Raw genomic sequence first — 14,945 nt, 5'->3', positions numbered from 1 at the left:
CATAACCTTTTAGGAGTAAACGTTATCTGAGACAATGTACACCGCCTCAGAGTGACGTATATATTTTGACATACTTCATAGAGCAAATGTATGTATTTATTTTTCGCCTAAATTAAGCATTTTCATGCATCACTGCAGAAACAAAATCAAATTTTTAAAAAATGCACAATGAGAAAAGCTGAAATGTTGAAACCAACGACCAATAATAACACATAGCAAATATTGTGTATGTATATATATGTATATATATATATACATATATATATATATATATATACTTACACACACACACACACATCACTTGTTGGGTGGGGGGATCTTGGTCTCCAAAAGGTTGGTGACCACTGCTCTACATTTTCAACCACTAGGTGGAAACAATAGTCCTCTGCTTATCACCAGCACTCTTCATTCTTTAGCGGCACTGTGTGGTTCTTGTTTGCATGCTTGCAATGAATCATCTTGAGAGATCCTCTGTCAAGTCATCGTCCTACAAGTTTTATGTATTATCTTTGTAAAGTCATTCTTTTTCATACACCTCTTGTAATGGATCTAATGGTGTTGCCACGAGTGTGCATACATTTCAGACAGTCGCTTTTGAAAACACCAGCATTAAAAACGGGACTTTTTAAAAATATAATAATAAAATGATGTGTGCACATTTCTTTCACGGTTGTGCAGATGTGTGCTAAAGAAGGTATGTTGTTATTTCTAATCTAAGATAGAATAGACAGTAGCTTGTTTTCCCTCAGTATTATGTGTCTTTGAACGAGTGTATTGTCGGTGTGTGTGCGTGTGTGCGCGTGTGTGTGCGCGCAACATCGTCCTCTGCCATCTGCGCTATCATTTCCCGCGTGGGGTGCCTGGGCTGAAATGTGAGATCCGCGCAGCTCCTCCCCTTCCCCTCCTCTCCCTTTCCCCCAGACACAAGCCCTACTCCACGGCTTTGCAGCCTCAGTGTGCGGGAGCCTGGAGGCGGCAGCACAACCTCCCGGAGCTCGGTCCGCTTCTTCTGCCTTTCTCACGGTAGAGCTGACGGTCACGTGAAGGACTTTCAAGAAGAACTTCATTCGGATTACAAGTTTGAAGACTTTTGTGATTGCAAGTGTTTCCTGCGGGGACTGCTACAGCCTCCAGCATGGGGGAATAATCAGGACTAGAGCAGCGCCTCTAAATATCTTCCAGCCATATTCATATTTTTTATACGTACATTTTTTACCTCCATGATGAGCATGGATGGTTGTTCGTTGAAGGTGGTGATATTCCTGTGGTGCCTGCTGGTGATTTCTGGCTCCAGCTTCGAGATCGGCTCCTACGAGCTGGAGCGAGGCAGACCAGCCAAGTGCGAACCCATCTCCATCCCCATGTGCGAGGGCATCGGCTACAACCTGACCCGCATGCCTAACTTCATGGACCACGACGACCAGAAGGAGGCTGCCATCAAGCTGAATGAGTTTGCCCCGCTGGTGGCTTACGGCTGTGACGTGCACCTTCGCTTCTTCCTGTGCTCCCTCTACGCTCCCATGTGCACGGACAAAGTGTCCACCTCCATCCCTGCCTGCAGGCCCATGTGTGAGCAGGCACGGGAAAAGTGCGCCCCCATCATGAAGAAGTTCAGCTACACCTGGCCCGACTCCCTCGACTGCTCCAAGCTGCCCACAAGAAACGACCCCAATGCCTTGTGCATGGAGGCGCCCGAGAACGAGACCAGAACGGAGGGCAAGAAAGGTGAGGGCATGCTCCCGGTGCCTCCTCGCCCCAGGCAGCCGGGCACCAGCGGCGGGCGCTCCACGGGTGGCGGCGGCTCATGCGAGAACCCGGATAAGTTCCAGTTTGTGGAGAAGAGTCAGTCGTGTGCTCCACGCTGCTCCCCTGCTGTGGACGTGTTCTGGTCCAGGCGGGACAAAGACTTTGCCTTTATTTGGATGACAGTGTGGTCCATCCTGTGCTTCATCTCCACTGCTTTCACTGTGCTCACCTTTCTCCTGGAGCCTCACCGTTTCCAGTACCCGGAGCGGCCCATCATCTTCCTCTCCATGTGCTACAACGTCTACTCCGTGGCCTTTATCATCCACTCTGTGGCAGGTGCTGAGAACATTGCATGTGACCGGGAGCACGGTGAGCTCTACATCATCCAAGAAGGGCTGGAATCCACAGGCTGCACTATCGTCTTCCTCATCCTCTACTACTTTGGCATGGCCTCTTCCATCTGGTGGGTCATCCTCACCCTCACCTGGTTTCTGGCAGCGGGGAAGAAGTGGGGTCACGAGGCCATCGAGGCCCACAGTAACTACTTCCACATGGCAGCCTGGGGCATCCCAGCTCTGAAGACCATCATCATCCTTACCATGAGGAAGGTGGCCGGGGATGAGCTGACAGGGCTTTGCTACGTGGGGAGCATGGACTCTGGGGCGCTTACTGGATTCGTCCTCATCCCCCTCTCCTGTTACCTGGTCATCGGCACATCTTTCATCCTCACTGGCTTCGTGGCTCTCTTCCACATCCGCAAAGTCATGAAGACAGAGGGCACCAACACAGAGAAGCTGGAGAAGCTGATGGTAAAAATCGGCATCTACTCCATCCTCTACACAGTCCCCGCCACCTGTGTCATTGTCTGCTACTTTTACGAGAGGCTCAACATGGACTACTGGAAGCTGAGAGGCCTCCAGGCCACCTGCGGCTCCTTCAACGGCCATGGAGGCGACTGCTCCCTGCGGGAGTCCGTTCCCACCGTGGCTGTCTTCATGCTGAAGATTTTCATGTCTCTCGTGGTGGGTATCACCAGCGGGGTGTGGGTGTGGAGCTCCAAGACCCTGCAGACCTGGCAGGGTCTGTGCAGCAGGAAGCTGACAGACAGGACTAGCGGCAGGAAGCCGTGCAGCGGGGTGAGCTGCAGCAGCACCCACTGCCACTATAAATCACCCGCTGTCGTTCTGCACATGGCTAAGACAGACGTGCATACAGACAGTCCCACTAATGTCTGACACCCACAAACGTGTGTGTGTGTGTGTGTGTGTGTGCGTGTGTGCAATAGGAGCTGCTAAAAAGACACCATTAAAGTGAGTCACACAGGTACAAGTCACGATGGTTCACTAACAGTATTCATTTGCCATATTGTTCTGCACAAAAGTGCTGTTGGAAGCTATTGTGGGATTTTTGCCCTCAAAGCAGCACAATTAGTTGTATAAATCTGTATAAATGTTTATTTATTGTAAATATATTTAATTTAAGTTCATCTTTGAATGCATTATTCAAGGGAGATAAAGTGCCTTTTATAAGAACACTGGCACATGTTTTTTTTTGGATGACAATAAATTTGTACAACTCATGTTCATCTCATCACGCCTGTCTTTTGTCATTTTGGAAACAATTTCCCCACCTCGTGTGATGAATATTGCTTAAAGAGTTAAAGAGAATGAAAATGTCACAAGTGACTGTTCATGTCTTGTATCTAAATGCACCCCAGAGGCGTCCCCAAAGATAATCCTCAAAGAGACTGGCTGATGAAATGAGGGACAGACTGTGGCAAGAATGCATGTTTTGCGGGGCATGTCTTTAAAATGCAGCGGCAGTGCACTTAAGAATGTTTAATTAATAGCGGGTTTAATCACTGCTCTTGCACTGCACTGCTCGAGCCTGAGAAAACACTTTGATGGAGCAGGGTTCATCACAGGAACATTTCACCCTCATTGCGTGACTCAGTTTGGCACGGGCGCTCACATTTGTGTGGGTCTTTCAGCGAGCAGATGTAAAATTCACTTTTGTTTGCGGTTTGCAGTGATGCTGATTGTGCTGAGGCTGCTGAGCAGTGCGTCGGACATGAGTCAAGTCAAAATTTCCATATAAACTGGAAGGCGTTATCATTAGATTACTTTAAACAAAAACAATGCACCTTTTATTCTCCAGTGCCACCCTCATGTTGAAATAATCATGGGCCTATTCGAAGAAAAGCCACACACTGCATTATTTTTATTACATAAATAACCCAATTCGGGTCCTGCAACTCACGTCTCGGTAATGAAGTCAATTTTATTACGCATGAGAGCCACCGTGCTCTCACACGGGCCATAAAATAAAGAAAATAAATAGCTTTTACATCACGGGACTTAAACAATTCAAGTGCCAATGTGAATCGGAGCCACACACTGCAAGTCACTGCACAGTAAAACGTAGTGGAGATTAACAGCGTTTGACAGTAATTGTTTCGTGTGTGAGTGTGTATTATTACACGCCGTTCTATGCACATGTTAGAATTCATTAACACATAAACTCAAAGTTCTTGGTTCCAAATCAAAACCAACTTGCTGCAGTGTTGTGTGGATGTGTGCCATGCCTGAGTTGACAAGAAGGAAGGGAGGGGGGAGGGAAGCAACCATAATCCTCCTTTTTGTGGCTTTATTACCAGGCCATTACAGACAGTGGTCCATGGCTTGGACTCTGGTGCTGTGAGGATCACATTTAACTGTTTCAAAAGAGCTGTTTTGCTTGGAAGGATTTCACAGCCAGAGACTCGGCTGGTGGTGTTAGAGTCGCATGTTCCACTTCATGGATGCCTGAACGGGGGCGCGTGCTTCCTGCCTAGATTACACTCCACTGACATGACCCAGAGAGGCCAAACACTTGCTATGGGAGACACAAAGCAGCGTGTCCCACCTGCACCCTGTTACACCGATAAGATAAATGAACAAGGTTTGGGGCACGTGGGTTTGTATTTATTTTTAGGCCTTCCTTTCTTCTTGTGTCTTTTGCTGCACATTTTTCTTACAACTTCACATGAAAATACAAAGGAACTTTTCATCTCTAAACAGGTTCCCCATAGGAAATAATGACATCAAACCATTCCAGGGTTAAACTGGTATGATATGGTTCCGTTGAACAGTGAATGTATCAAACTAGTTCGCCATGTACTGTATCGTTTCACCGTGCCCAAACAAACCTACACATTGCTAACTCACAGTCCGTGCATTTTTTATTGAATGCGACTGCTAAATAACCCACCATGGGGCCTAAGAAAGTTACAAATGCCCGCAATTTGATAACAAAGCTGGGAAACACTAGTGTATTTGATCTCCTCGGGATGTATGGGCGGTCTACATCAATAATGAGTTCTATCCCTTTCGTCATTCATAATTATTTTGCATTGTTTTCAGTATGTAAAACAGTAATTGTTTCATATGAAATGTAGTTTTTGTTCATATTTTGGGTGTCTGGAAGAGATTAATTGAATTTACATGATTTACTATGGAAAAAAGTCCTTAGTTATTGTAACTTTTGGTTTTTGGCTGATGTTTTGGAGCAAATTAATAACGAAAACTGAGGTACCACTGCCCCCTGCTCAAATGGAGTTACAGCCGTCCCTCGCTACATCGCAGTTCAAACATCACTCCCTCACTATTTCACGTTTTTTTTTTTTAATAATTAATAAATGATTGCTGTTTCTCGGTTGACTACAGCCTATTTTTCAGTTTGGAATGGGTACGTTTTTGGCTGCTCATTTCGTCCTTCTTCCTCACTCAGTTTCAAACCCATTCTTATGTTTAGGTTAACTAGTTAGCTCTGTATACAGCATTGCTATATTTGAAGCAGCATCACTTCAGAGATCCGTAGCCTGTGCACAAACGGTGCGCAATGTGATGTAAACAAAGCTAGCAGTACTTGGGGAGTGTACGTCTATGTATGGCAGATACGTGTCAGACTGGTCAACCGAGTGACACACGTCATAGTGAGGATGGATGATAGGCTGATGGTGATCTTTTTTTGTCAAGATCCACATTACTTTTGAGTAGTGTGTACTATATTAGGCAATACAAGCTTAATGCTCGTATTGCCTAATATAGTACACTAGTGACTAAAGGGGTGTTATTTCATGTTTACAGAGCTCTAATAATGTTTTAAAAACGTTTTTAGAAGGTCCTAAACAGGTTTCCTATGCTCTAACTGCAAAAATATTCTGTTTATCCGACATGACAGTGAAAAGTTCTCCTCCCATTCCATGTGGAAGTGGTAAGTTTTTGGCTTCTTATTTTGTCCTTCTTCCCCACTCCACTTTCCCCACTTTCTTAAGAATTAATACATAGAAGGCTAACAAGTTAGCTCACTAGCATGCTCTGTTTAAAGCCGAGTCCATCTCGTGTCCCTGCAGTGATCCTGTAGCCTGCGCATTAGCAATGTGGTGTAAACAATGAATAATAGTGTAAGAGTGTAAAGGTGACTATAGGGGTGTTAATAGGGTCCAATAATGGTAAAAAAAACAACATATTTACAAAGTCATAAACATGTTTTCTATGCTCTAACTACAAAAATATTCAGTTTATTAATATTGAATCTGACTTCAGGTCAGTTCCAGTTAACCACAATAAATGAGGGATGACTGTCCAGAGTGGAGAAGATACAACAATGTCATTTTTTTCCCACAAATGTAATCCCCATGAGTAAATAGTTTCAGGTCCTTAATGACTAAATTTAGCTTCATTTTGGATTAAACCAGCAGAACTCAGACAGCACAGCATTTCAGATCGAAGCAAAAGGAAGGTTCAGTCCAAAATGTTTGTTTGAGCTATGGCTCCTTTGGCACCAGTGATGTGTCTGCCGGGAACACCTTCCCAGTTCACACACACACACACACACACACACACACACACACACACACCTGAGGTCTACAGAACTGGACCATAGCCAGGCAATGGTCACTAGGCTCATTCTAAAGAAGACCCCACCCAATTCTCCAGTAATGTCCAATTTGAGGAGTAAGCTAGTCTTGCTCGAAAGGTTTAGTTTGGCTAAGTCTCCGCAGTGTTTTTCTTCTACTGCTCTGGCTCAGGAGGCTTAATAGTGTGGGCCGCACTGGGCAGCTCATTTGTCTGCGCAAAAAGTTAAACTACTCCCAGAAAAGGTGCCCCTCTCCCTCATCGGTCTGTCAGGGAGAGTTTCATTGTCGCCCGGGAGCTTAAACAAGTATTTATTGATACTGCAGCAATGGAGAATGAGAGTATTTGTGTAGGATTTGTAACATTTGTTTTTATGAAAAGGCTAAAAAACACCTCAGCAGTTTAGCTGCTGACGCCATGTTTTTGTCTGCACTGGAGAAATCCATCCATCTGGTCATGGGTCTGATTAAAGTCCATCATTATAGCGTCAGTGTGCCTCCCTCATAGACTTCATCCCCTTGTCTCCCCCTGAGGGGAAAAAAGAGAAAATAAAGCATCCTTCATTGGCGTGCCCGCCCTCCCTTTGCAGTCCCTCACCCCCCCTTGAGCACTATCCCTTTCCTGGGCTGTTTTGATGTGTAAATGAGTGCATTGAAAACCTGCAGGCCCCCAAAGAGATGCTTACCATGAATATGCGCCAGTCGGAGAACACCCGGGTTCACACAGCGAGCCACTCCACGCAACCGGACTCCAATTAGACACCCGGTCCGCAGTTGCTGTTACACCAAGACACCGATCCTTCCACAATGGGACAGACACCGTGACTCACATCATTATGCAGCGCACACACAAACATTTACACGCTGACCTTGAAGGTCAATCGGAGGCAAGAATTTGGCTTTCCACTGATTTCTCATTTCAATATCAAGTGTTCATAAACATTGATCAACATCAAATCAAGGTCAGTTTGTTGAGTGGCTTGGAATTTCAAAAGCATTGCAAAAAAGAGGCTGCCCGGCTTTTAATCTTTTGAAAGGCACATATTTTAAATAACAGCTGCATTTCAATGAGTTTGAGTTGATGGTTGGTTGTTGGTTATTGAAACTGGATGACACATTTGTGTTAAGCACATCTCTCTGCCGTGCGTGGGTTCTCTCCGGGTACTCCGGTTTCCTCCCACCTTCCAAAAACATGTTAGGTTAATTGGAGACTCTAAATTGTCCATAGGTATGAATGTGAGTGTGTGTTGTTGGTCTATGTGTGCGATTGGCGAGGGTCTACCCCGCCTCTCGCCCGGGGTCGGCTGGGATGGGCTCCGGCGTACCCCCGCAGCCCAAGCGAGCACAAGCGGCATAGAAAATGGATGGATGGACATTTCTCTGCCCGAATCCCAAACGCACCGGGAGTTGGCAAATGTCTCGTTATGAACAGATGTCAGATTCTTTTCACTCCAAATGCTCTCATTTACAACCGCACTTCCCATCCCATGTGATAGACGTTAGCTTTAAATCAGACTCCATCCTTTCATCTTGATCTGAAGAGGTTAGAAACGTGATTGCTGAAGGGAATTAATTTCATTTGGACTCAATTTATTGCTGAATATCCAATAAAAACACAAAAAAAGACTAGGAAGCTCAACACATTTAAATGCTTTTGAATGTGGATCCCCAATAATCATGGGGTGACGTTTGGAGACAACCCACCAGTAGCAAATAAACGCCAGTAATTGAGACGCCCATAAAAATGTCTATTTTTTACTAATAAAGGTTATAAACGTAAGCGCTCAGCCATTCAAACCTCACACCAACAGTCAATGCTTTATTACCACGTATTTGTAGATTATTACTAATTTAGGGTGAATGAGATGGCTTTTCTACAGAAAAATGGCTGAATTTATACGGCCATGGCCAAAAACATTGGAATCTTTGTCCTAAAACATTGGCATCTTTGGCATGCCAATATTTTTGGCCATTAGGTTCTGATTTACGATAAAACCCAAATTACATCGGAGTCATAGGAACGGAACTCTTTTGTAACCAGAGGACCACTTGAGTTTGTCACTTTCCTTCAATCTTAAATTTTTGTTTTGGTGTGTATATCTTTAATCTCGTCTCTGCTAGCTATTTTATTCTTTATCACTGACAATAACAGGTACCGTAATCCTCCGTTCATCGCGGATAATTGGTTCCAGACGCAATTGCGATAAGTGGATTTCCGCAAAGTAGGATTCCTTCTTTATAAATGGAATATTTTCGTAGTTGCCGTAGAAAACCTGTTTACGATCTTGTAAATACGTTTTTTAACATTATTAGAGCTATCTAGACATGAAATGAGGTCTCAGTTTACAATAAGGTACACAACAATACAGTAGTTACTGAGGAACTAATGAAGAACTAATGAGGAACTAATGAGTAGAGTATTTACTGAGGAACTAAGGCACATCAACTAAGGCAACACGGTGGTCACACTTTGCAATAAGGTAAACAAAAAGACCGTAGTTACTGAGGAACTAATGAAGAACTAATGGGGAACTAATGAGTAGAGTAGTTACTGAGGAACTAATGAAGAACTAATGGGGAACTAATGAGTAGAGTAGTTACTGAGGAACTAATGCACATCAACTAACAGCATCACAAGTGGATCAGACATTTTGATGAGCTGGTGTCATGGAGACAGGGATCTGACAAATTCTGAGCTTGGTGATGTCATAATATGCAAATTAGATGAGTGAATTTACTCCCATCACAAACTTTGGCTCATACTGATGATTTTTCTCATTTACAGTCAGCCTTTGTCTCGAACCATTTTCAAGCTACAACCTTTTGCCTTGTGTATTACATCGTTTTCACTCCGTGACTAAAGGTGATCCGTTCCCGTCTGATCTAATCTGGCACAGTGTGGACGCAATTTTTTTTCAACACACCAAAAAAACCAAAAAAAATCATTCCCGTGTGGACGGGGCCACATACATGCCAGTCTGACATGAATCTGCCATCCACAGACATACTGAACACTGCGCCAGTACTGCTAGCGTTGTTTACATCACATTGCGCACCGCTTGTGGGCAGGTTACGGCATCTCTGAAGTGACACAAGTGAAGGCCGCTGCTTTAAACATAGCAATACTGTATACGCGGGTGTCACAAGATCCCGCGAGATTAAAACGTGACAACATTTTGTGACAAGAAATATCGGTCATCCGATATTATCAGATATCCCTCGTAACTATTAATTGGGGCACCGATATCTACTTACGTTTTCAATCTGGTTACTACCGTTTACGTCGACACGGGTGCCATTTAGTACCAAGTTTGAAGTGAATGTGGCTTACTTGTTGAGATGTCAGAAAAGCAGAAGAAAGATGTGCTAAAAAGAGCAAAGCAGGAGGAGAAAGTTTCAAAAGTAAAGTTTTTAGCTATTTGCCGTGTTCTTTTTAAGTGTCTTGTTTCTCCCCCATCCTTTGATCAGTGAGCATAAGACAGAAGTAAAGCTGTCTCATCCGTCTCTACTCGCTCCTGTGCTGTCTGCCTGTGGCCGAAGCGCACATGAATGGGCTTCTGGCGCTCTCTGAAGCCAACAGCATTACTGTGATCACTGTTAATCTCCTTTGCCACTCTGCTGCCATCTCCTTAAAATGCATTCATCTCATTTCCAAAAGTGTTCGCTGCCTCTTCTTCCTTTCTAATTAGGCAGCGTCAGTTTCACAAGTCACCCTTTGGTGTTGAGCATCAGGCAAGGTGGCTCTTTGAGACGACGGGACGGTGACGGCAAGTGTTTGTTTGAGGGTTAAATCACAGCAGGCCTTTCATCGTGTTGTTGTGTTGTATGATCAGAGCTTTGGGATTATGTAGGTCAGACGTTTGAGAGTGCGAGCACCCCTTTTGTTACTGCCATTTTTATTCAGTTGCTAGGCAGCACCCGCTCTAATCTCTTGTTCCACAGAGTGTCTCCCCAGAGAAAACGCGATGGAGCAGGAGTTACAAAAGACGGGGGGAAAAATGTGAAAACAGCATCGACAAAGAACACAAACCCAATGCGAGGCGTGCTTTTAGGCACTCTCTAAAGGAAGGGAGTGGAAGAGGACAGGATGTGGGAGTTTGAAACTTGCTCTGGCCCTCCTTGGTCACCTTAAGCCATGTTTTGTTTTCTTAGTGCCATTGACTGACTAACCAACCAATCATATCGCCAGAACAGCACCATGTTCATTCATCATTCAAAGACATAGCCCCTTTCTTAAAAACACCGTTCCATTTAGGTAGTAAACAGGCAGGTTTCCATAAACTTAGATTGTTGTCCAAATTCACTTCAGCTGAAGTATTTGCCACAAAATAATGTAAATCCAATTAATCCAACTAGTCCAGACACCCATATATTACCAAACAATACATTTTCTAGAGAATAGTTATAGTTTTACGTAGAGAAGACAATGTGGAATGATTATAAATGACAAATGCAATTCACTTTTAACTCTCGCTGGCAAAGATGGTGAGGGAGGGGACGGCGCGGCATCCTCCTTCTTTGCGATGAGTTCTTTCTTGAATTCAGGAGTGTTTCTCAACGTCTTTGTCAAATTGCTGGCACTCGCAACTTTATTTGGCCCCATGACGGGTTATTTAGCATTCAGAGTCCATAAAAAGATGCACGAACGATGAGTCACCAACGCGTGGGGCACTCCATTCTGCAGAATGATGTACTACAGGGCAAACAGGCTAGTTTGGATGATAACTGAGACTGTGTATGAACCAGGGAAAAATCTGGGGTAAAATGTTCCTTCAAAACCAAATCATAAAAAAAAACAAGGCATTCTAAAACGGAAGTGTGACTGTACGGTAGCTTATACGGTATTGTTTGCAAATTCCCACTATGTCTATGTGTTTTCTGGTTCTGGTTTCTGGTGAAGAATAATTACACATGGCTACAATAGCATTGTTGCAACAAGGTCTAAGGTCTTGGAATCATACCTAGAGCTTCGACCAAAGCCAATGGTTGGTAAGCAGGTAAAGGAATGGATCAGAGTCACTCTGATCTGGGTCCAGCTTGTCTGTCAGTGTGTCTCCTGGCATAAATATTATTATTTTTTTAATCCTTCTTGCCTTTTATTGCATTTCATTTTGAGCGGCTTCATTCCTGAAGTTTCTAGACGACACTCCAACTTGGCACTGTCACACAGCTGACTTTTATGTCGCTTTTAATCACTTGTAACGTGTCTGCTTTTAATCACCAGCTCTTGTCTCGATGTCGTTGACAGTATAATGTACCATTTAACAAGGAATTGTTTCACATTTTGGAAAAAGTCTCTGTCAAAAAGAGACTGATGAGGAATCAAGCAATGTGAAACTCAACATGAGGCCCTTTCTTCCATCTGCATTCTTGTGGAAGGCACCAAAGTAACTCCAAAAAAATACTTCCAAGTCAAAATTCACATAATGCGATGGATGCAGGTGTGTTGCGAGGACCTTAAAGAGACAGTCAGGGCTTCACAGTGCATTTTTCATCTGTGCAGCAATCAGAAATGAGGAAAGAACTGACGCTATGACGCAATATGACACATCTTTGTAATGCACATGAGTGAGCGTGCCATGGGATTGGCTTTTCGATTATTTCGAGTCTTTTTATTTCTTTGTATTATCTTTACTATTATTCTTTTACAGTCATTTTATGACTTGACCACATGCTCTATCCCCTTTATTCCAATCATGCCAAGGGAGCAGGAAGTGTAGCGAACTTGAGCACGAACCTGAGCGCTCACACTAGGCCAGGCGTGTCCAAAGTGTGGCCTGAGAAGAAAACAATAACATCGATAATGGAAAAATCATCAGTAATTTTACAAGAATATAGTTAAAAGAATAAGAGAAACTAATTTGAGATGCTGTGGCATGACCTTAAAAAGGCGGTTCTTGCTTGAAAACCCTCCAATGTGGCTGAACTGTGATATTTCTGCAAAGATGAGTGGGCCAAAATTCCTCCACAGCGCTGTAAGAGACTCATTGCAAGGTACTGCAAACGCTTGATTGCAGCTGTTGCTGCTAAGGGCGGCTACTTCGTCCAGCTCCTCCCAAGGCGTTCCCAGGCCAGTTGAGAGACAGAGTCTCTCCAACGTGTCCTGGGTCTTCCCCGAAGCCTCCTGCCGGTTGGACGTGCCCTGAACACCTCCCCAGGGAGGCACCCGGGAAGCATCCTGACCAGATGCCCGAGCCTCATCTGGCTCCTCTCAGTGTGGAGGAGCAGTGGTTCTACTCCGAGTTCCTCCCGGATGGCAATGCTTCTCACATTATCTTTTATGAAGAGCCCAGACACCGAGAAAACTCATTTCGGCCGCTTGTACCTGCGATCTTGTCCTTTTGGTCACTACCCAAAGCTCCTCAGCTCCCTCTTCACCACAATAGATCGATGCAGAGTCCACAATACTGCAGACGACGCACCAATCCACCTGTCGATCTTGCGTTCCATCCTTCCCTCACTCGTGAACGAGACACCGAGGTACTTAAACTCCTCCGACCTCGAGATGGCACTCCACCCAAGAACCATGGACTCGGACTTGGAGGTTCTCATTCTCATCCCGGCCGCTTCACACTCGGCTACGAAGAGTTGAAGGTCACGGCTGGATGAAGCCAGCAGGACCACATCATCTACAAAAAGCAAAGTCTCAATCCTGCAGCCAACTTGAATACTGTCCCAGGCCTCGTGCCCACAAGTGACTTCTCACATTTGAATCTCGCGAGATCTTGTGACCCCCTACCGTATAGTATACGTACATGGTTGTATTGTTAGTCTTCTCAATATACACAGGCAACCAGACACAAATAAGAAATGTGTGCAAAGTTGTGCTCGTGACTCAAACGTTCATGCCATGCTCATTGAGTGAATAACCACCCCCCCATCTCAAACTAAGGAGACGAAGTCTGAGAGTATAAAAGTCCTTTGTAAAGCAGCTCCACCATTTCTACTGAAGGATGTAAAGGACTAATTAAGGATAGGCCATGTGGGGTGGGGTGGGGTGGGGGGTGGGGGGGGGGGGGTGGGGGGGGGGGGTAGTGTTTGTCATTGTACGGCCAGTGGAAACTGTTGGTTTCTGCAAATGAAAATGTTAATGAACTTACTTTTGGACATTTTGCAAGGAACCAGTGAGGCTGTCCAGTGTTGTTTGTCTTTTGTGGAGCAAATGAGACAGAACATTGAATGGGACACTTCAAACGCATTTGGCCCATAAATTCCCCATCATCAATTAACTTCTTTTTCCGGCCGGGACTGTTGACTTAGACTGATCACTGTACATTGGCCAGTCTGTGTGGTAAAAGGAACCAGCTGGGGCCACTCTCACTCAAACACTGGAGCTTTTGTCAAAGACTCAGCTCCCTCGCAAGTCAAATATAAACCTTGTTGCATGAGAGATACTCTGTGTGGAAGCAGATATTGTTCCTATTGTGGCGTGTCAAAGCTGACACACCAGGTCCAACACAGTGCTGAATAAACTGTGGTTTGTGTACATTGTGTAACCGTAGGCTGTGGAAAAGGAGCACAGGCAAGCAGTCTGTGATGATCTTGGCGGCCAGTAAAGAAATGGCATGCAAAGCAAGACATGGAACGGCAGCACCACATGCGGTCCTTTCCCTCAGGACAAGCAGAGCGGGAGGAAACCTGCAAGGATAGGACTTCCTGTTTCGCACCCCATCATGTAGGAGCAGTTGAGTTCTTATGGCCATGAGACATTTCCTGTGTGTGTGTTTAGGGGTTGCATCTGGCCTTGTTTACAAGCCAGGCTACAGCCTCATTAGGTGCTACTAGGCGGATGTTGGGGGCTCAAAGCTTATTAGGATGGCCAGCCTGCAGCTCCAGACCACAACTCGACCGGGCCGCATGCTGTGATGCTAAACACTGGTTTCCAAAACATGATCAAGCAGGCCTGCAGCACTTACAGTACAAATCATCCTTCCTTCATCACATTGCATGTCGCTGATGTTTTTCTCTCCTCCTTTCGAATATATTCAATACATCTCATGTATGGACCAAAACCAACAAGGCCGAATGCTGTATACTTTACAACAGCTTTTTTTGCATGTCATATTTCCAAACCAAGCAGAGTTGAATGAATTTAGCGAAAAATCCTCAAGTGTATAGCTTCTGTTTTAAAAGTCAAATCATTTCCTGAAACAGCAGGACGTCGCAGGTTCCTTTTGGTGCTGTTGCAGTGAATAGTACATTTTTATGATACATATTTCGCCCCAGGTTACTAAATTTGGCGTTGAGGTGAATATTTACAATTGGTTTATTTTGAAGAGACTGTTTTTGATTTGATTTGAAA

At 44.6% G+C, this 14,945-nt stretch overlaps 1 protein-coding gene across 1 annotated transcript; it reads left to right on the top strand.

Moving 5' to 3' along the window:
* The first annotated feature begins 838 nt into the window (after positions 1–838).
* On the top strand, positions 839–3,332 carry fzd9b (frizzled class receptor 9b). The gene has a single exon (XM_054795248.1). It carries the CDS (start codon positions 1,221–1,223, stop codon positions 2,979–2,981), a length of 1,761 nt encoding a protein of 586 aa, XP_054651223.1. The 5' UTR covers positions 839–1,220; the 3' UTR covers positions 2,982–3,332.
* The last annotated feature ends 11,613 nt before the right edge of the window (positions 3,333–14,945 follow it).

Source organism: Dunckerocampus dactyliophorus, chromosome 12, assembly GCF_027744805.1.
Source record: "Dunckerocampus dactyliophorus isolate RoL2022-P2 chromosome 12, RoL_Ddac_1.1, whole genome shotgun sequence".
In the NCBI taxonomy this organism is placed as follows: domain Eukaryota; kingdom Metazoa; phylum Chordata; class Actinopteri; order Syngnathiformes; family Syngnathidae; genus Dunckerocampus; species Dunckerocampus dactyliophorus.
Note: the sequence above shows the minus strand (reverse complement) of the source record. Positions and strands in the feature narration are given on the sequence as shown.